Source organism: Mesoplodon bidens (assembly GCF_964165515.1).
Source record: "Mesoplodon bidens genome assembly, chromosome: X".
Lineage (NCBI taxonomy): Eukaryota > Metazoa > Chordata > Mammalia > Artiodactyla > Ziphiidae > Mesoplodon > Mesoplodon bidens.
This window is the reverse complement of record NC_138163.1, coordinates 36701543-36722544: the sequence shown is the minus strand read 5'-3', so window position 1 is coordinate 36722544 and position 21002 is coordinate 36701543. Positions and strand designations below refer to the sequence as shown.

The following is a 21002-nucleotide window of genomic DNA, read 5'->3' as shown; positions in this document are numbered from 1 at the left end:
CTTTGGAGTCCCTGAGACTCCATTTCCTCATCAATAGAGTAGGGATGATAACTACTACCTTATCTAATTCACAAAGGGTTTTCTATAATGCTTAAATGAGATAATCCTACTTTGTAGGCTGTCACATACACTATACGAAGAAAAGATACTGGACCACGTAATCACTTAAGGCCTTTCCAACTGTAATTCTGCTTTTATTACTGTACAACTCAGGAGCCACATGTGTAATATACCAACATAGCCAAATGAGGTGGGCTTATCCTTAATACCTTAGTACTACTACTGACTACTACCTGACACTTACATAGCATTATAATGCTTATAATAGTACACAGCATCATTACTATGTATTCGGCACCATTCTGAGTGTTTGGCATGCATTGATGCATTAAATTTAAACAGCAGCAGAAACTGCTGATCTTAATTGACCTATTACAAGTGAAAAAGTCATACTGTGCCTTATGAAAAAGTTTAACTAGTGATAACATCAACTTATATTTCTATCATAGTGCTTCAAGGTGTTTTTCACAAACATCTTATTTGAGTCTTATAAGCAACGCTGTGAGGTAGATAGAGCAGGAGTTCTTCCCCCATTTACAAAGGAGGAAACAGAAGCTAAGTACCTTGCCCAAGACCACAAGGGTAAGAGCCAAAACTAGATCCCTTTGTCTTTTGACTCCTAATCCACTGTTTGTCCATCACCATACTATCTCTACAACTAAAATGAATAGATGAAAACTATGAATTCTGATAAACAGAACCAACATAATTTCTTACAAAGTACTCATCAATAGAAAAACTCAAGCCATTGGATTTTTTTTTTAATATGAAACTGCTGACGCTATAATGGAAAGTAACTTCTTGAATTGGTTTTGGCAAAAATACAGTAGGTCAAAGTATCTTGGTAGCAAGAAGTCTAAATCAGGAATTGCCCTTAATTGTATATTTAAGTTCAACACTTCAAATACAGATCCATTTGTTAAGCAAAAGAAACAAACCTGAACCTCAGACCAAGTTGCTGAACTACAAACCTGCTGATCATTTTTGGGCTAAGGTATGTCTTGTAGACCAGGAGAAAAGACAAACATAAAGAACAAGAGAAAGAAATGGCAAAAGTATGCTAACAGCAAAGACGTAGAATAAAGTATATGGAGAATATCTGCATTTCTTGAGGGCTTTCCTATATAGGTAACACCACTTAGCAAGAAGTATCACAACAGAATGACATGTCACCAGAAATCATCTTTGGGATCCAGGCTATAGGATTCTATTATAGGTCAAACTTATTACAGCAAGGTACTCCTAACTGTAAATCCTAATTAGAAGGGTCCAAGATAAGCCCAATTTATACCAATAAGACTGTACCCATAGTTTATGTCAGAATATATGGTCTGATTATAAAACAGAGTGCATATATTAATCAAGAAATTGTAATTAGAAGGGAACCAAAAATCTACATAAGTGCCCATTTCAGAAAGTAAAATCCATATACATTTCACCTCAATTTACACTAACCAAATCTGGTAATCCAAGTTAATACATACCTGATAGAGTTCTTCTAAATTGTACTTAATCGAAGTACTATTCTGGATAGCTTCCACTGCTTCTTTCAGTTTCTGCCATGTTTCATCTGTGTAGTTTTCTGGTAATTTAGGCTTATCTAGATGATATGTAAAAGGTTGATAATCAGAATAATATGTAGGATATAGTAATGAAAAGATCCATAAAATACTAGTATTACTGCTCTTTAAGGGTAAATTGTTATAAGTATTATATATAACTATTAAAGTAACCATTATATTCAGGCTTAGTATAAAGAAAAAAACTTGAAATGCCAGAATACTGTGTAAGTCATTTTGACTCACCTATTAAAACTGAAGGTGAGGGTTTTTTCCTGCTATTGACTGAATTGCTTCAAAGAATAAAAATTCAAGAATGACAAGTAAAAAAATAACAATCCTGATCCTATTCCATCATGTGTAAACCAAAGTCAACATGAATTTTGTACCTGAAATGTAAAATACTGAGTGCCTACTATGTACAAGGTACTTTATAAACATCTTAATTTTCCTAATAATGTCCTAAGGAAAGTATTATTATTCCTATTTTGCAACTGAGGCTGGAAGACTCATTTAGTAAGGCTTGCCCAAGGTCACCATAGCTAGTCAATGGTAAAACTGGGATTCTAACTCAGGTCTGTTTGACCCCCTTATTTATGTAGCATCTACAGGAATGAAGAGAATCATCTTAATTCATGTTATAATTTAAACTGCGTTTATGAGCAGAGTAAAATATAAAAAAAATTAAAACATCCAAACAACTCCAGAACCTATGTAGCACTTTCAGAATGGAAAGGAACATCTTAATCCAGGCTTTAATTTAAACTTCATTGACCAGCAATGAGTATTTTTTAATTAATACATCCAGATATGTTAATAATGTGTCTTTATTTTGGGAGGGGGAGAAAAAAACCCAAACAAAATCTCTGAAACCAGTATACAAATGCTTAAGACAAAATAGAGCATATTACTGATTTCCACACTAATGTTGAAAATACAAGCATGGAGAATCTAATTTTCTCAATACTAATATTTAGCCGCAAGGCACTGATCTGGTAAATATTACTTTAGTTCATTCATTTTACTTGCACATTTAATAAACATTTTAGCATCCACTACTTGCCAGTTAAGAGTGTCGAAAAAGTCAGAGAAACAGAAACACACTCAAGAGATTAAAAAGTAATTCAGCTCAGTTACACTTTAAAAAATTGTTGATTTTACATTTGTATCAATGCATTCACAATTACTCTCAAGCACATATCTCAAAAACTTGAAATGAGCAAATTTTCCTAAAAGCTGCAGGTCAGTACTTTAAGACCCATTTCAGTGATTAAAAAAAAGATGTAGTAATTGTTCCTATCTTTAGACTAGTGGTACAGAGTTACTACTGTGTATACACAGTATTTTCACTTCCAAACCCTACCTTTGGAAAGAAATGAAGAGATCATAAATACTTTTCTCCAACTATTGCTTCCACAGTGAGTTTCAAGAGTGTAGTATTCAACATTATAAATCTAACTATAAGTCTTCTTTGAACATGAAAAAAATCACTAGTCCTACCTGCATTTCTAGGGACTAGATAACGTGGCCTACTGAATGATAAAAATAAAAATCCCAGCAGTGCCAAGGTTCACTATGCACCTGAAATAAATAAACCTTTTTAGAATACAAATTTCTCACCTGTAAAATCCAGATCAATCATATCGATTGTCAATGTTATAAGGAATAACAGATTAGATACAGTAGGCTGAGACAGACCTCAAAATACTGCACAGAAACACCTGGTGTCTGCTTCAGCACAAGGATACTAACCACCCCCGGAAAATGAACCCTCCACCCAAAAAGGACCTCCCTCCACCTCACTGATAATGCATAAACATTAGGCCACCTCTATACTGTTTAATATATTAACATAAATAGAGCACGTGACCACTCAAGTGTCAAATCCTTAGGTGATTATGGATTTTGGCCTTGGTTACCTTTAAAGTTCTTGATCACTAACTTCTTAGCAGAGCCAGGCTTGCTGTTAGCAAAGCTAGAGACGGTGGTAGAAGATTTGGCTAGGCCGTTTGCGTGATGCACCGAAGCCACAGAAGAGATTAATATACTCTTATTTTTAAGTTGCTGCTGCTGAGATGTTGCAGCAGTTGGTGAAGATGAGGAGGAGGAGGAGGAGGATTCCTCAGCCATCTTCGCATCAAACCCTACAAACTCCAGGGTGTCTTCAAAACGCAGCTTCTTCTGTATCGGTACGTGGCTGGGAGCAGCCACTGAAATCCCCAGGCAGGAGAAGGACGAGGTTGAAGGGGATGCCGAATCCCTGGGTTGTAAAGGAGTGGAAGAGGAGGGAGAGGTGGAATCAAAGTCTTCTCTCTCGTTACTACTGTTACTGCCGCTACTGCTGCTGCTGCTGTTTAACTTTCTCTTCTTGGCAGAGGTGGGCGGAGTGGTGCTGGTATTACCATCAGTGGCAGATCTGACCTCCTGAGCAGCAGCAGCAGCAGCTGAGGGATTGGGGGAAGAAAAACCTGTTGGAAACATGAAAATAGCGGGGTCAACAGGCAGACGAGCATCAAAAACCTACGTTTATATGCCTGAGTGCGTGTAGGAGAGAAGGTGGCAATGCTAGAGGGGGAAGGGAAGAAAGAGAGGAGAAACACAGAGGACGAGAAGGAAAGTGAAGGGGGGGCTCCACCGGGGGAATGGGAGGGTTTGGGAAGGAAGATAGGCTGACACCAGGAGTGAGCAGAACAAGGGGGGAGAGCGAATGAGGAGGCAGACAGGTAAACGGCCGTGCCGTCCCCCTCCCCTGCTTTTCGGGCTCTCTCCCCCCTTTCTGCAGGAGCGACTCAGTAAGTCTGTGAGGCTGCAGCTCCTCCTCCTTTTCTCCCTCTCTCTGGGAGGGGAGATGCCGTGGTTGGGGGGAGGGGGGAGGGGGAGAGAACCGGAGCTTGTTATTGTCAATAGCACAGGCAGCTAAAGATGGCGCCACTTCCGGTCACGCGGCGGCGAGGGAGGGGCGGTGTTAGTCCGCGAGAGTGGGGGGTGGAGAGCAGCACTGCAGGCGGCCGGGGGGCGGGGGAGCTGGTTTGTGGGGAGGCGGCGGGAAAGGGGCCGCTGAGGCGCCCGAGACGCTCGCGCTTGCTCTCCCTCCCCCTCCCTCTCCCGCTCCCCTTCCCAGGCAGCACTCTCCTCCCCCGGCCCACCGGTTACTTCCACCCCCTCCTAAACGGTCCCGCGGGAAGCTTCGCGCCGCAACGCCCTTACCGGAAGTGACTGAGCAGACACTTTTCATAGCGCCCAGATCCCAAAGCCCCCAGGTCCGCAGGACTTGAGTGGGGGTGGGGTGGGGGAGGGAGAAGGGGGGGCAGAGAAGTGGAAAGGGAGGAGGGGGCGGGCCTTCGAGACACCTTCGGAGCTCCTGATTGGAGCTTCCCGAACGCGAGGCGGGCAGGGAGGGGTGGTGGCGGGAGAAGGAGCGGGAAGGAGCCTGAAGGGGAGGGAAGGTGGTGACGGTGAGGGGCGGGGTGAGCTAGCTGGGAAAAAAGAGGGAGGGAGTAAAAGTAAGGGAACGGAGAATGGAAACTTTGAAAGCGGTAAAGGAATAAGGAGGGGTTGCAAGGCGAGAGGAGTAACCCGAAATGGAGGAAAATAGAATCATGACATTATGCTTAGTGCTAGAGAGGAATGTCATGACGTTAAGATAGGAAAGGAAAAGAAAAAGAGCTTATATAGAAAGAAGAATGAGTTTTTCATTCGGTTGAGCTATAAATTGTTTCTCTTATGTCAAGGACACAGCTGACCCAATACTGAGTGTTTTGATAGTTTTCTCAGTAATGTAGTTGCAAATCCTTTTACCTTCCTACCAGGAGCATTTTCTAAGATGGCTGGCTAGAGTTAAGGGTGCATTCTTTTTTAAAAAAGTTAATTTATTTATTTATTGGCTGCATTGGGTCTTAATTGACGGTGGCTTCTCTTGTTGCGGAGCACGGGCTCTAGGCACGCGGGCTTCAGTAGTTGTGGCTGACGGGCTCTAGAGCACAGGCTCAGTAGTTGTGGTGCACGGGCTTAGTTGCTCCATGGCATGTGGGATCTTCCCAGACCAGGGCTCGAACCAGTGTCCCCTGCATTGGCAGGCAGATTCTTAACCACTGTCCCACCAGGGAAGCCCAAGTTAAGGGTACGTTCTAAGGCCACGAAACAGGAAGATAACTAACACTTCTCCCTAACACAATTCCCAGGACCAACCCCAACCCCCATCAATCATTAACCCAGTAATTCATAGACTAAACAAAGCCACTTCTTTTACCTGGTTCATACGTTTTGTCTCAAGACATTTTAGGAGAACAATATTGGCAAAAGTCAATCTTTTCTACCAATATAGTACATGAGTGCAAATTTTAAAATGAAGTAATCCTAAGAACAAACCTCTAAATTTGGTTAAATTAGCAACAATAAACCTTGTAAATCCCCTGTTGGGAGTTTTTATTTAACCTGTGGGTATTGGGGGGGAGGGGAGGTAGGAGAACACAATGTCAAATAAAACTAAATATGCCAACCTGTTGATCTTTCTAACTGCGGAAACATACAAGGAGCATGTACTGAAAGACTCAGTATGCCAGACACTATACCAGGTCCTGCCATCAAGAAGCCAGAGGGAGAAGAGTCTCAAAACTAATTTCTATAACAGTACTATAACAACATACAAAGTGCTGCGACAACAGTTGAAACAAGACATTTGAGAGAATTCTGGAATATTCAGAGCTTCACAGAGGAACTGAGGTTTATGCTGGGTCTCAAAGAGGAAGTTTCCAAAATGACAAGAGGAGAGAGGGTGAAAGGCATCCTGGGCAGTGGAAACGGGCAAAGCAGGGAGTTGTGAAAGGGCCTGGCCTGTTTATGGAAAAATGGAAAGTGCAGTGAGGCTGGAAAGTAGTATGTCTGGTTGAAAGTAAGAAAAATGAGGCTCAAGGATGCCTGGAACATGAAACCAAAAATTTTGGAGTCTACCCTGTAGGCTAGGGTAGACGGTATGGAGACCAAACTGGGCTTTTAAAAGCAGGGTAGTGACAGGATTATGGATGGAGTAAAAGCAGTTTGTATTGTATAGTTTGAGATAGACAAATCAGAACCCTAAGAATAAATCAGTTTTCTTAATTTTGTTTACACAGGTCCACTTTTTATTTTTTATTGTCTTGAAAAGTCCTTGGTTAAAAAGCAAATCCTCCTAGAAAAGGCACCAACTTGGGCCACTATCAGCTTTGTGCTGTTTGATGACAACAGGCTGAAAGCAAGGCTCTAATGGAACTAAGGCCCCAGGGCCACAGAGAAGAGAGATAAGAAGCCTCAAAGGGGGAAGATGGACTCCTACCTGTTTTGAATGTACTGTGTTGTTGTTCCTGTCCAAAATGAGACTGTAAACTCTTAAGGCCAGGGAAGGTATCCAAAAATATTAAACCCTCTTTTATTGTGTCTCACATTTCACACGGTGCTGAACAACTGTGTAAATTCAGAGTAAATACTTACTGAGTTGAGTATTTCATTGAATGAGAATAAAATAATGCCGTGTCTTCATAAGGGAGGATTAACTGGCTAATTTTCAGGACAATGATAAAGGTCATTCTAATTCATGTACTTATATTCCTTAGAAGGGTGTATGGATGGGCCAACTGATAATGGCCCAAAGTGGTACCCTTTCTAGGAGGATTTGTATTTTAACCAGGGACTTTTCAAGACCAAAAAAAGTAGGCCTTGTTCTAATTCATGTAATTATATTCCTTAGAAGGGTGTATGGAAGTGCTAGCTATTTTAAAAATTACAAAAACTAGTGCCACACAAAGATTAACTTTTATACTAACATACAGGATAGCTGAATCCTGTTAATATTCAACTACGTGGTAGTAATAATAGCTCCCAATCTGACACGGTTACCTAAGCCCTTCAGTCTTCCACATTACATGTTAGCTCTAAAAGCACAGATACTTGACTCTTGAGCTCTAGCTCACTTTGAATGACCCAGTAGTCTAACCTACTAGTTAAGTTTTCCATGAAATATCCTTAAGTGAGTTTTGTAGGAAAATATTTTTTTCTTTTTTTTCTTAGTGATTAATAAAAATCTTCCTTTTGAGGACTTCCCTGGTGGTGCAGTGGTTAAGAATCCACCTGCCGATGCAGGGGACATGGGTTCGAGCCCTGGTCCGGGAAGATGCCATATGCCACAGAGTAACTAAGCCCATGTGCCACAACTACTAAGCCCACACGCCCTAGATCCCGTGCCCCACAACAAGAGAAGCCACCACATTGAGAAGGCTGCACCACAACGAAGAGTAACCCCTGCTCGCCACAACTAGAGAAAGCCCGTGTGCAGCAATAAAGACCCAACTCAGCCAAAAATAAAATAAATAAATAAATTTATATAAATAAATAAATTAATTTTAAAAAATCTTCCTTTTGACATTCTACAGTCTTAATTTATTTTGTGCCAGGTCAATTCTCACATATTTAGCACATCTTAATACGGATATGTAATTTATGTAATTTTTTTAATTTAATATTTACATTTTGTGGCACAAACCAACTTAGATATTACTATGTGATGTATGAAGACCAGGACTTTGTGTCTTTTTGGAACTTTGGACCAATTTAAAAGGAAGAAAAACCCACATGGCTTTGTAAAACATCTTTTACATCAAGAATCGACTAATTGGGGCTAACTAAATACCCAAATGTTTGCCAACCAACATTAAAGATATTCTCAGCATTAAAATACATTTTTCAAGGTTAATTCAATGAAACCACAATAACCAAGTCGTGCAATGTAGGACACCATACAATTATGGCCATTATCAGACTAAACCCGATTGGGCACTTAACATATTCCATACACAGAATCTTTCATCTGGTGAGTTCAACTCATATCTTAGAAACAATAAAACTTCACAATGCTGCCAGATGAGGTACAGTTATTATTGGCCTTCTTTTAATCAAGTAAATAAATAAATCTGTAGCTATTTATAAAGGTAAGTATATGCATAAAGGAAGAGATACAAATAAAGACAGAGGACTATCTAATGTCCATTCCCCTATTTTTGAAGGCATCTCTCTAAAAAGGCAGAGTGTAACCAGTTTCCCTTTTTTGATCATGGAGATCCCCCAGGGTGCATGGTTTGGGGTCTTCTCCAGACATCTCTGAGGAGGGGTTTGTCAGTGAATAGTCACTCCTTGAAGCCTTGTTATCCATGGGTGGGATTTTCCTTAAAAATAGGAGATACTGCTTGCTCAGAAAGATGTTCCTGCAGCAAGCATTGTTTAAGAATGTGTCCAGAAAAGACAACTGCTGGGTAAAAGCTGGTCCATGTTCTCTACCCACTTTTCGGAAGGACCATCTCTGAAGGAGGGAAATACAGAGGAGTCAAACCTAGCAGTGGTGACATAGTAAACATTATACCATAATAAGGGTTTTGTTATGCTATCAGTAGCAAGGGACTGCTAGGGGATGACCGAGGAGGCCAAAGCTTAAGCAATGATGATCCAGCTACACAATGTGAATTCACCTTTTGTCCATCCTGGAGTTACTTTATAAAGCAAGGAACTTAATAACAAATGCTGAACCTATGGTGTTCAGTAAAATGTAAATAAATGGCACAGATCTCATGTTTTTAACAAAATCATTTCTCTTCTATGTAAAGTTATCTCATCAACTGAATATTTACTGACTTGGGTACATTAACCATTAGAGTACTTATCTCCTTATCTCAGAGATTTTATCTACTGTCATAACCTGTGAACCATCTGGAAAGTAGATTTTTAAGGACCAACAGTTAGGGGCAGGCAGTTTCCCCTGGGGATTTGGGAGTGGGGGACAGATCAGTCACAGATTACTTCTTCCTTTGGTGCTGCCAAGCACTTGCTTATTATGGAGTTGCTGGGCCTATTTTTAACCTTCTGTTCACTTTATCAATGACTCTCACAGCCCTTCCACTCCCACCCTGCTTTAAGGTTTGATCTTCCAATGGCTTCAGCTTTTCTTAAGAGCAGGGCCAATTTAGGTTTAAATCAAAGGTTCCCAACTCTAACTGCACAACAGAATTGCCTGGGGAGTTTTTAAAAAAACACCTTTGCCCAGGTCTGCACCTAGTCCAACGGAATTAGAATCTCGGTGAGTAGGGCCTCAATTATCAGTTTTTTTAAGAAGCTCTCTGGGTGATTCTACATAACTCCAGGGTTGAGGCCACAGCTGTAGGTGAAATAAGTACCACTGTGATCTGAATGAGGCTGATAAGCCTTTGTATTCCTTTTAATGCCTGAAATTTCACATTTATTCATTCCTTTTGATAAAAATAGCCGCCTTCTCTAGGAATCCTTTTTTCAAATGCAAATTAGCCAGGGAGACTTAGTTCCTGACCCTTTTAGGTGAATGCTTCTTGGGAACAAAGGATAATACAAAAGTCCTAAGTGCCTGGAGGTAAAACAGAACTATGTGTAGGCACTGCAACTGGGTAGAGGAGGAAAGTTACCATCAAGGGAGGAAAGATTTCTGAGAGTACATTTTGCTGACCTCACAGTATTGCCTGGGGCCAACCCTGCTTTGAGAGGACTGCATATTTAGCATCAAGTCAAATTTGACAGCTTATCTCAGCGCCAAAATCATGTTAAAAGAAAATTTTAATTTTTTAAATAAGCAAAACAAAGAGCAGACATTGGGAATGTAGGTTTGGAGCTATCCATAAATGCCCAACTTTTGAATTATCACTCACCATATGGATGTTTCTATTGCCAAATGATCTGTTTTTCCTGATTCTATTAAATGTTCTTTATTCCCACAGATAGCATTATCTCTCTTGCCAATTCATTTGGTCATTCAACAAAAATGTATTGAGCAAACTACTCTGGGCAAGGCATGGTGCTAGATGTCATAAGGGAATACAGAACTAATACGAAATTCCATTTGCAGTTGATTTTACAGTTTTTCAAAGCACTTTCACACACAGTCTTATTTTATCCTCATAACCACACTGTGAAATAGGTCAAGTGCCATCCCCATTTTACAGATGAGAAACATGCTCAGGGCAGGAGGTTAAAATGACTTGCCAAAGTCACAAAGCACAGACTTAAACCAAACCCAGCTTTTCTCTAACTCCAAATACAGTACTTCCCATAGTTTATAATTTAGTAAGGAGACATGCCATAAAAATGTTTCAAGTAATAGACAAGTTAGGAAAAAAACGTTCAGAGCCCCACTCACCAGGAGGAAAAAATGAGGAATAATAAAACAACTCCTTTATGGAGATGAGCCAAATCACAGTGCCCAAAAGGAGCCCAAGCTTCGATTTAGTTCAGGCCATCATCAAGCACACAGCACACAGCACCAAGCAATGCACCTTCAAAGAGAGAGTGGCAGTTTGATTATAGAAAATCAGTCCATTCCCTGGCTGGACCCTCAGCCAGTGGCCGATCTTCACCAAAGGTTGAATCCAGCTCCTCCTAGCCAAATACAGGCAAACACTGAACAAACCTTGCCCGAGGGCCCATCATGATCCAGTCATCGAGTATACAAAGACAATCCTTGCCCTCAAACAGTTCTCAACTGGCCTAGTGGGCGAGGCATACAACTACAGGACAGAGCAGATAAAGGCTGGTAATAGGAACACAGAGAGACACCTGCACAGCCTAGGAAGGCAGGGTGTGGTGGGGTGGGGAAAGGGTAGGGGTGGGGAGTTAAGAACAGCTTCCAGAGAAAGTAAATTTAAATCCCAGAGGGTAAGTGTGAATTAGCCAGGAAAGCAGAGTGGGAAGGAGCAGGGGGTGGGGCACAAAAAAGGGAAATGGGGAGCACAGTTAAATCCTGAAGATGAGAGAGAATAAGGCATATTCAGGGAATTGCAAGGAGACTAGTTCTCAGGAGTAGTTTCAGTCTTAACCAGAAACCCTGGAGTGCTCAGGACAGAAATCAAGGCAGCATCCCAGTCTCAAATCTGGTACAGCAATTCCTAGGCCTCTTAGCACTGAGCCTTACTTCTATACCCTACTTGCTGTTGGACCTGTGGCTACTGATAATAATTCTTGCTTTGAGCCACACTGGTTCAGGAATTGGACAAGTTGGGCTCATCATTAGATACAGGAGCTCAGAATCACAAAGGGCAGGAGGAGGGGGTGATGAGGCTTGGGAAATAAGATAATGAGAAAGAAATGAGATGATACAGATGCACGTATGACCGCAATATTGGACAATGCTACAGGAATTCAGACGAACTAGAGCAGGGTTTGGGAAATGATGGCCAGTGGACCAAACTCAGCCAGCTGCCTATCTTTATAAAGAACGTTTTATTGGAACACTGCCATACTCATTCAATTACATATTTTCTGTGGCTGCTTTTGTGCTAAAACAACAGAGTTCAGTAGCTGCAACAGACCATATGGCCCGCAGAGCATAAAATATTTCCTACCTAGTCATTTACAGAAAAAAAAATTGCTGACCCTTGCTCTTAAATAAGCTAAGTGCTAAAAAAAGTTACATGGAGAATGTTTAGTGGTGGCACAAAGGATGAAGTGATTCAAAACACGCTAAAGATTTTCTGTTCCTAGTCTGCATCACCTTTGACACAGACCTCAAAGAATGGCAAGAGAATATTCTTCGACAGAATGACTAAATGTGGTATATTCACACAAGAAAATACTACACAGCATTGAAAAATAAACTGCAGTTACATGCATAAATCACAGAAATAATGTTACATGAGAAAAGCAAATCACAGAATACATACATACAATTTGGTAATTTTTTTGTAAAGCTCAAAAATAAGAAAACTCATGGATATATAATGTGATAAAACTTAAAATATAGAAGGGAAATAATAAACACAAAATCCATGATAGGGGACTGCTTTAGGGGAAGCAAATGGGGAGAATTTAGGTAGATTCAAAAGCATTGGTAGTGTTCTAGTTCTTAAGCTGATGATAGGTTCTTGGATTTTTGTTTTATTCTTATGCTCCATAAATTACATGTCACACTTATTCTTATGTATATATTAAAATTATATAATAAAAAAATTTTTTAAGTATAAAGACAGCAAGTGGTGATCAGTTGAATGCTAGAGCATAGCAGTTTGGAGAATGAATACCTGGAAGAGATGGCAAATGACAACTAGGACTGATATTTGGAACATTTAAGCATTTCTCCTGGATTCCCTGAAATTACTCAGGAGCTGGAGGAATCGCCCTCCAACCTGGTAGAATAGACTTCCCATGGTCCACAAGATGGGGGCTTGGAATTGTTATTTGTATACTAATTATACAAATCTGAACTTAATTTGTAGTATCAGGATGGTGAGATCTGGAAGTCTACGGGTTACCTGAAAAAGGGAACAAAGACATGGAAGTATGAGGAAAATCATGGCCCATTTAAGCAAATGCAAGCATGACCATGCTGTGTGACTGATGTGCAATAGGCCTACAGGGAGGATGGTGGGAGACGAAGACAGGCAGGGTTCAGATCATGACGAACTTTGTACGGCATGCTCCAGAGTTTGGATTCACTCCATTAGGTCATGGGTAACCCACTGAAGGGCTTCAAGCAGTGAAGGGAGTAATACGATCAGCTGTACATTTAGAGATGTCCAGGGCTCAACAACCTTTGACTACAAAGTGAGGTGACAGCTCCCCCCAATCCCCAAAGGTCACCTCAGTTAACAGTTTGCTAATTAAAGATATTTTTCTATATATTTAGCTGTATACAGAGTTTTTGCTTTTTTAAAAAAATAGTTCACACTGTGTGAATTGTTATGTGACTTTTATTTCACTTAATATTATATCATGGACATCTTTCCGTGTCAGTATTCATAGATTTACCTCACCATTTTTACGGGCAGCATAGTATATTTAGCCTTCTGTATCCACCAGATCTGCATCAGTGGATCCGGAGGGTGGAATGTACTATACCATTTCAGGTAAGGGACTTGAACATCAGGGATTTTGTTATTCCTGCAGGGGGTTGGGGGGAGGTGAGGGCAAGGGGGAGGGGGAAGGGGGGAGGTGGCAGGAGGGGGGAGGGGGAGGGAGGGGTAGGGGTAGGGGTGGGGCAAGGGGGTCCTGGAACCAATCCACTGTGGATACCAAGGGACAACTGTATATGGATGTACATATTCCTGTCATTTTTTAAAAATTCTAATTATTACACTTTCTTGTTGTTTCTTTTTCCCCTTTCCTTACTTTTGCTGGACTGACTGAATTTCCTTTTTTCCTTTTTTTTTAAACTATTAGTGGCTGGGAAGTTCTATGAACTATTTATATTCAATTAATGGTTACCTTTTGGTTTTGTTTACTTATACAAATGACACACAAACACATTTTTGTAAAAAAAAAATACAAAAACAATATAGAAGAACATAGGATAAAAAGTGGAAGTGTCCCTTCACTGTTAAGTTTGGTGCACAGCCTTCCTCAGCATTTATGTACATATATATTTATATTTATACAAATAAGCTTTACTGTCTTTTTAAAAAATGGTATCATTACTGTACATGAAGTTCTACAATTTGCTCTTTAAACCTAATATACATTAGAGATCTTTTCATGATAGTACATGGAGATCTATCTAATTCTTTTTAAAGACTGTGTACTATTTGGTAATAAAAACATACCACATTTTATGTAACCATTCCCTTATTTTGGGACGTTTGGTTACTTCCAATTTTTTGCTACTACAAACATGCAGCAATGAACATCCTGTAACATATATCTTTGTGCATGTGTAAAAGTATTTCTGAGAAACCATATGATCATCTCAATAGATGCAGAGAAAGCTTTTGACCAAATTCAACACCCATTTATGATAAAAACCCTCCAGAAAGTAGGCATAGAGGGAACTTTCCTCAACATAATAAAGGCCATATATGACAAACCTACAGCCAACATCGTCCTCAATGGTGAAAAACTGGAACCATTTCCACTAAGATCAGGAACAAGACAAGGTTGTCCACTCTCACCACTCTTATTCAACATAGTTTTGGAAGTTTTAGCCACAGCAATCAGAAGAAAAAGAGGGGCTTCCCTGGTGGCGCAGTGGTTGAGAATCTGCCTGCCAATGCAGGGGACAGGGGTTCGAGCCCTGGTCTGGGAAGATCCCACATGCTGCGGAGCAACTAGCCCCGTGAGCCACAAATACTGAGCTTGCGCGTCTGGAGCCTGTGCTCCGCAACAAGAGGCCGCGATAGTGAGAGGCCCGTGCACCGCGATGAGGAGTGGCCCCCACTTGCTGCAACTAGAGAAAGCCCTCTCACAGAAACAAAGAGCCAACACAGCCATAAATAAATGAATAAATAAATAAATAAATAAAAATTAAAAGAAAAAAGAAGAAAAAGGAATAAAAGGAATCCAAATTGGAAAAGAAGAAGTAAAGCTATCACTGTTTGCAGATGACATGATACTATACATAGAGAATCCTAAAGATGCTACCAGAAAACTACTAGAGCTAATCAATGAACTTGGTAAAGTAGCAGGATACAAAATTAATGCACAGAAATCTCTGGCATTCCTATACACTAATGATGAAAAATCTGAAAGTGAAATTAAGAAAACACTCCCATTTACCACTGCAACAAAAAGAAGAAAATATCTAGGAATAAACTTACCTAAGGAGACAAAAGACCTGTATGCAGAAAATTATAAGACACTGATGAAAGAAATTAAAGATGATACAAATAGATGGAGAGATGTACCATGTTCTTGGATTGGAAGAATCAACATTGTGAAAATGACTCTACTCCCCAAAGCAATCTACAGATTCAATGCAATCTCTATCAAACTACCACTGGCATTTTTCACAGAACTAGAACAAAAAATTTCACAATTTGTATGGAAACACAAAAGACCCCAAATAGCCAAAGCAATCTTGAAAAAGAAAAACGGAGCTGGAGGAATCAGGCTCCCTGACTTCAGACTCTAATACAAAGCTACAGTAATCAAGACAGTATGGTACTGGCACAAAAATAGAAATATAGATCAATGGAACAGAATAGAAAGCCCAGAGATAAACCCATGCACAAATGGTCACCTTATCTTTGATAAAGGAGGCAAGAATGTGCAATGGAGAAAAGACAGCCTCTTCAATAAGTGGTACTGGGAAAACTGGACAGCTACATGTATAAGAGTGAAATTAGAACACTCCCTAAGACCATACACAAAAATAAACTCAAAATGGATTAAAGACCTAAATGTAAAGCCAGACACTATCAAACTCTTAGAGGAAAACACAGGCAGAACACTCTATGACATAAATCACAGCAAGATCCTTTATGACCCACCTCCTAGAGAAATGGAAATAAAAACAAAAATAAACAAATGGGACCTAGTGAAACTTCAAAGCTTTTGCACAGCAAACGAAAACATAAACAAGACGAAAAGACAACCCTCAGAATGGGAGAAAATATTTGGAAATGAAGCAACTGATAAAGGATTAATCTCCAAAATTTATAAGCACCTCATGCAGCTCAATATTAAAAAAACAAACAACCCAATCCAAAAATGGGCAGAAGACCTAAATAGACATTTCTCCAAAGGAGATAAACAGATTGCCAACAGACACATGAAAGAATGCTCAACATCATTAATCATTAGAGAAATGCAAATCAAAACTACAATGAGATATCATCTCACACCAGTCAGAATGGCCATCATCAAAAAATCTACGAACAATAAATGCTGGAGAGGGTGTGGAGAAAAGGGAGCCCTCTTGCACTGTTGGTGGGAATGTGAATTGGTACAGCCACTATGGAGAACAGTATGGAGGTTCCGTTAAAGACTAAAAATAAAACTACCATATAACCCAGCAATCCCACTACTGGGCATATACCCTGAGAAAACCATAATTCAAAAAGAGTCATGTACCAAAATGTTCATTGCAGCTCTATTTACAATAGCCAGGACATGGAAGCAACCTAAGTGTCCATCAACAGATGAATGGATAAAGAAGATATGGCACATATATACAATGGAATATTACTCAGCCATAAAATGAAACGAAATTGAGTTATTTGTAGTGAGGTGGATGGACCTAGAGTCTGTCATACAGAGTGAAGTAAGTCAGAAAGAGAAAAACAAATACCGTATGCTAACACATATCTATGGAATCTAAAAAAAAAATGGTCATGAAGAACCTAGGGGCAAGATGGGAATAAAGATGCAGACCTACTAGAGAATGGACTTGAGGATACGGGGAGGGGGAAGGGTAAGCTGGGACAAAGTGAGAGAGTGGCATGGACATATATACACTACCAAATGTAAAATAGATAGCTAGTGGGAAGCAGCCGCATAGCACAGGGAGATCAGCTCGGTGCTTTGTGACCACCTAGAGGGGTGGGATAGGGAGGGTGGGAGGGAGGGAGATGCAAGAGGGAAGAGATATGGGGATATGTGTATATGTATAACTGATTCACTTTGTTATACAGCAGAAACTAACACACCATTGTAAAGCAATTATACTCCAATAAAGATGTTAAAAAAAAAGAAGGGGGCTTCCCTGGTGGCGCAGTGTTTGAGAGTCTGCCTGCCGATGCAGGGGACATGGGTTCATGTCCCGGTCCGGGAAGATCCCCCATGCCGTGGAGTGTCTGGGCCCGTGAGCCATGGCCGCTGAGCCTGCGCATCCAGAGCCTGCATTTGTGTCCCCTGCATTGGTAGGCGGATTCTTAACCACTGTGCCACCAGGGAACCCCGACATATTCTTAACAATTATTTGAACTTTAAGTTTTATTAGTTTATTTACCACCAGAACCTTTTGATGCGGCTCTATTGGCAATCCCATCCCGAGCAGATGACCGTGACATCATCTATCATTGGGGTCTATGTGAGAAAACGGAGAATTCACTTTTACAGCTGCCCTCTCCCATATCTGGATGCTATTATGGATTCATTGACTGGTTTCCCAACTAATTTTATCCTATTTGTTTCGTATCTTCAAGAAAATCCTCACAGGGCTTCCCTGGTAGTGCAGTAGTTAAGAATGTACCTGCCAATGATGGGGACACACGGGTTTGAGCCCTGGTCCGGGAAGATCCCACATGCCACGGAGCAACTAAGACCATGCGCCACAACAGAGCCTGCTCTCTAGAGCCTGCGAGCCACAACTACTGAGCCCGCGCACCACAACTACTGAAGCCCACATGCCTAGAGCCCGAGCTCCACCACTGCAGTGAGAAGCCTGCGCACCGCAATGAAAAGTAGCCCCCGCTCGCCGCAACTTGAGAAAGCTGCACGCAGCAACAAAGACCCAATGCAACCAAAAATAAATAAATTTATTAAAAGAAAACAAGAAAAAAGAAAATCCTCACAATTTCGGCCTACTAATCATACTGTTCCCTGTTATCCCTTATGGCTATGGCTCTATTCTTATATTTATTTTTCGTCTTTCATTTAAAGCTAACTTGGGGGGAGAAAAATCACATTTGTTCAGACTAACATCTTAAACTGGAAGTCTGACGTAGCCCTTCAAATCCTATTTTGAATTTCGATGGCTTGAGCCCCCGCTGGCTGAAATGCCATGAACTAGACTCCCCTCCAACTGTCTTGCAGCTATCTTGAGGGTTCTTCAAAGTATGAGCTCACTTGTGATCTGAACCAGGTCTCTAATTATCTTCTATTGTGGCCTCTTCAGCAAGACCTGTGGTTGTTGAGGGTCCTCCCGTGGTCACCACTTTGCCGGAGGCAGTTTTCTTGACAGATAAATTCGGCTCTCACATACTTACCCCTAAATTCTCCACACCGCAGGTGAATAAAGGCTGTAACTTCTAATATACCTCTTCTAAACGTTTGGGAATAACGAAAGGAAGTACAACATAAAGAATAACTTAAAAACTGTCTAGGGCTTCCCTGGTGGTGCAGTGGTTGAGAGTCCGCCTGCCGATGTAGGGGACATGGGTTCATGCCCCGGTCCGGGAAGATCCCACATGCTGCGGAGCGGCTGGGCCCGTGAGCTATGGCCACTGAGCCTGCGCGTCCAGAGCCTGTGCTCCGCAACGGGAGACGTCTCAGAGGCTCAGGGCTCGGAAGACAATCGTTCGGTAAACACGCTAACGACGACAGCCAGACTGCTGAGCTAAGTCCTGCCCACTGAGGTTGGATTTCCTGTGGATTTAACGGTTTTCAATGATGATTGACAGCAGATCTGACCAATCCCTTCAGGGGAAACCCCACTCGCCTAGCAGAGGCCTAGTTGGTGCCAAAAGCGAAAAAACGAACACTCAAAGACATCTGCTATCGATGGATACATTACCCAAAGTCTGGGTTATTCTCTCTTGAATAATACCACCTATGGGACATCAGCAGGTCAGCCAAAGTTGTTCTATTTCAAGACTGGTGCAATTCCTGCACTAACACCACTGAGTGGTAGTGAAAGTTCTGACTCTCCTTGGGGTCTCCTCAGACACAATCCCAGCGCGCAGTGGGAGAGGCACCAGGCTCCCCACGTGGTCTCCACTCAGTGGGCCAGGGTAGGAGAAGTGAGGTGGCCGCCTCGAGGTAGCTTGCCCAGGGTGGCATGGGTGAGGGGCGGGGCACAGTTCTTCCATGGCGTTTGGCTAGAGTACATCAGTTGTGTAAAATTTTCTGTCTTGCTAGGTTGATCCTTTCCTCATCCTTTGTCTAGAGAGAGCAGAATTTGGGGGGCCCTTATTTGTGCCAGTTGACGTTTCACACATACCTTTTTCCACTACTGTGAATGGGATACTTCTTTTTCCTGTTTCTATTTCTAGTATTGCTAGAATAAAAGAAAGCTATTGGAATATAATAATAGAATGTTAATTGTAAAATCTACGTGTTGGGTATATTGGTGTTCATTGTGAAATTCTTTAAACTTTTCTGTATGTTAAAAAAATTTTATATTAAATGTTGGAAAATAAAACCAAATGGAACTACTTTATAATGCTTCAAAAAATGGAAAAATGAAACCTATGGGATTCTGTACATTTATCTTACATCCAGCTTGTATTATTAGTTAGGACTTTTGTTTCCAAGTGACAGAAACCCAGCTTGAATAAGCTGAAGAGGAAAATGGAGTTTATTGGTTTATATAACTGGGAAGGACAGGGCAGATCCCAGACACACCTGGATCCAGAGACTCAAGTCTAGCCAGTACCTAGGCACTCATTTCTTCATCTGTCTTCTCAGCCTCTCTCTTCTCTGTATTGCCTCATTCTCTAAGACTCTTCCACATGGTAGAGACACAGCTATCAACTACTCTGGGGTCTACTTATGGTTTAAGATCTGAAGAAAAGAGAATGCTACTTCTTTACCTCTGATTTGGAATATTCCAAGGAAGGTATTAGATCTCTGGTCTGGGTCATATGCCTATCTCTTGGAGCTGCCACAGTGTCCAGCAGGGTTTGATATTATGATTAGTCCATGCTGGGTTAGGTGCCCAGCTGTGTGTGCAAAGGGGGACACAGGACTATATTGAAAGGACAGTGAAGGAGTAACAGATCTCCAAAGGAAGAGAAGTGCTATTACCAGAAGCAGGGAGGAAGGAATGCTAGGCAAACCAAAACAACAGATGTCCACTACATAGACTCCTCAGTTTTAATAGTTTTAAAATTGCATTTCTTGGATTCCCAATGCCTATAATCATATCATCTGCAAATAATTATACTTTTTTCCCTTTCCCCCTTTTTAGTTTTATACAGCTTATTTTATTTTCTTGGTTTATTACATTTTCAGAACCTTCAAAATGCTGTAGTGGGGCTTCCCTGGTGGCGCAGTGGTTAAGAATCCACCTGCCAATGCAGGGGACACGGGTTCGAGCCGTGGCCTGGGAAGATCCCACATGCCGCGTAGCAACTAAGCCCCTGTGCCACAACTACTGAGCCTGTGCTCTAGAGCCCGCGAGCCACAACTACTGAGCCCACGTGCCACAACTACTGAAACCAGCGTGCCTAGAGCCCGTGCTCCGCAACAAGAGAAGCCACGACAATGAGAAGCCCGTGCACCGCAATGAAGAGTAGACCCCACTCACCGTAACTAGAGAAAGCCTGCGCGCAGCAGTGAAGACCCAACACAGCCAAAAATAAAAACAAAATAAATAAATTAATTAAAAACAAAAACAAAATACGCTGTAGTGGACATCCATGCCTTATTCCTGCACAGTTGCCACGATAATTACTTCTGGTAGATAAGTGGATGGCCCAGGTCGGGTGAGTGGGGTAGGTTGTGGGAGGAGGCATTGTAGCCTGGTCAGTACAGGCCTTGTCCCTAGTTCCTGAGGACAGCTCTTGGAGCGGCCTAGCGGTGGTTGATGGTCTCTGAGAGTTGTTGCTGGCATTTGCGTTAAAGACCTTGCTCTTGGTGCTGAGGGTGGCTCTGTCTTCAGTGAGGAGGGCCTAGTCTCTAAAACCAGAGCTCCCCAATTGTTGGAGGCAGGATCTCTGAGCTGCAATTCAATGTTGGCTCTGCAAGAGC

At 41.4% G+C, this 21002-nt stretch overlaps 1 protein-coding gene across 2 annotated transcripts in view; it reads right to left on the bottom strand.

Moving 5' to 3' along the window:
- CUL4B (cullin 4B) overlaps positions 1 to 4924 on the bottom strand; it is a 34109-nt gene extending 29185 nt beyond the window's left edge. For both annotated transcript variants that reach the window (XM_081223279.1, XM_081223280.1), the window contains exons 1-3: positions 4827 to 4924; positions 3539 to 4087; positions 1545 to 1660 (exon numbers count right to left, since the gene is read on the bottom strand). In XM_081223279.1, coding sequence (XP_081079405.1) covers positions 1545 to 1660; positions 3539 to 4087; positions 4827 to 4854 — 693 coding nt within the window. In that variant the 5' untranslated portion in view covers positions 4855 to 4924. The remainder of the gene's footprint in view (positions 1 to 1544; positions 1661 to 3538; positions 4088 to 4826) is intronic.
- Positions 4925 to 21002: the final 16078 nt, after the last annotated feature.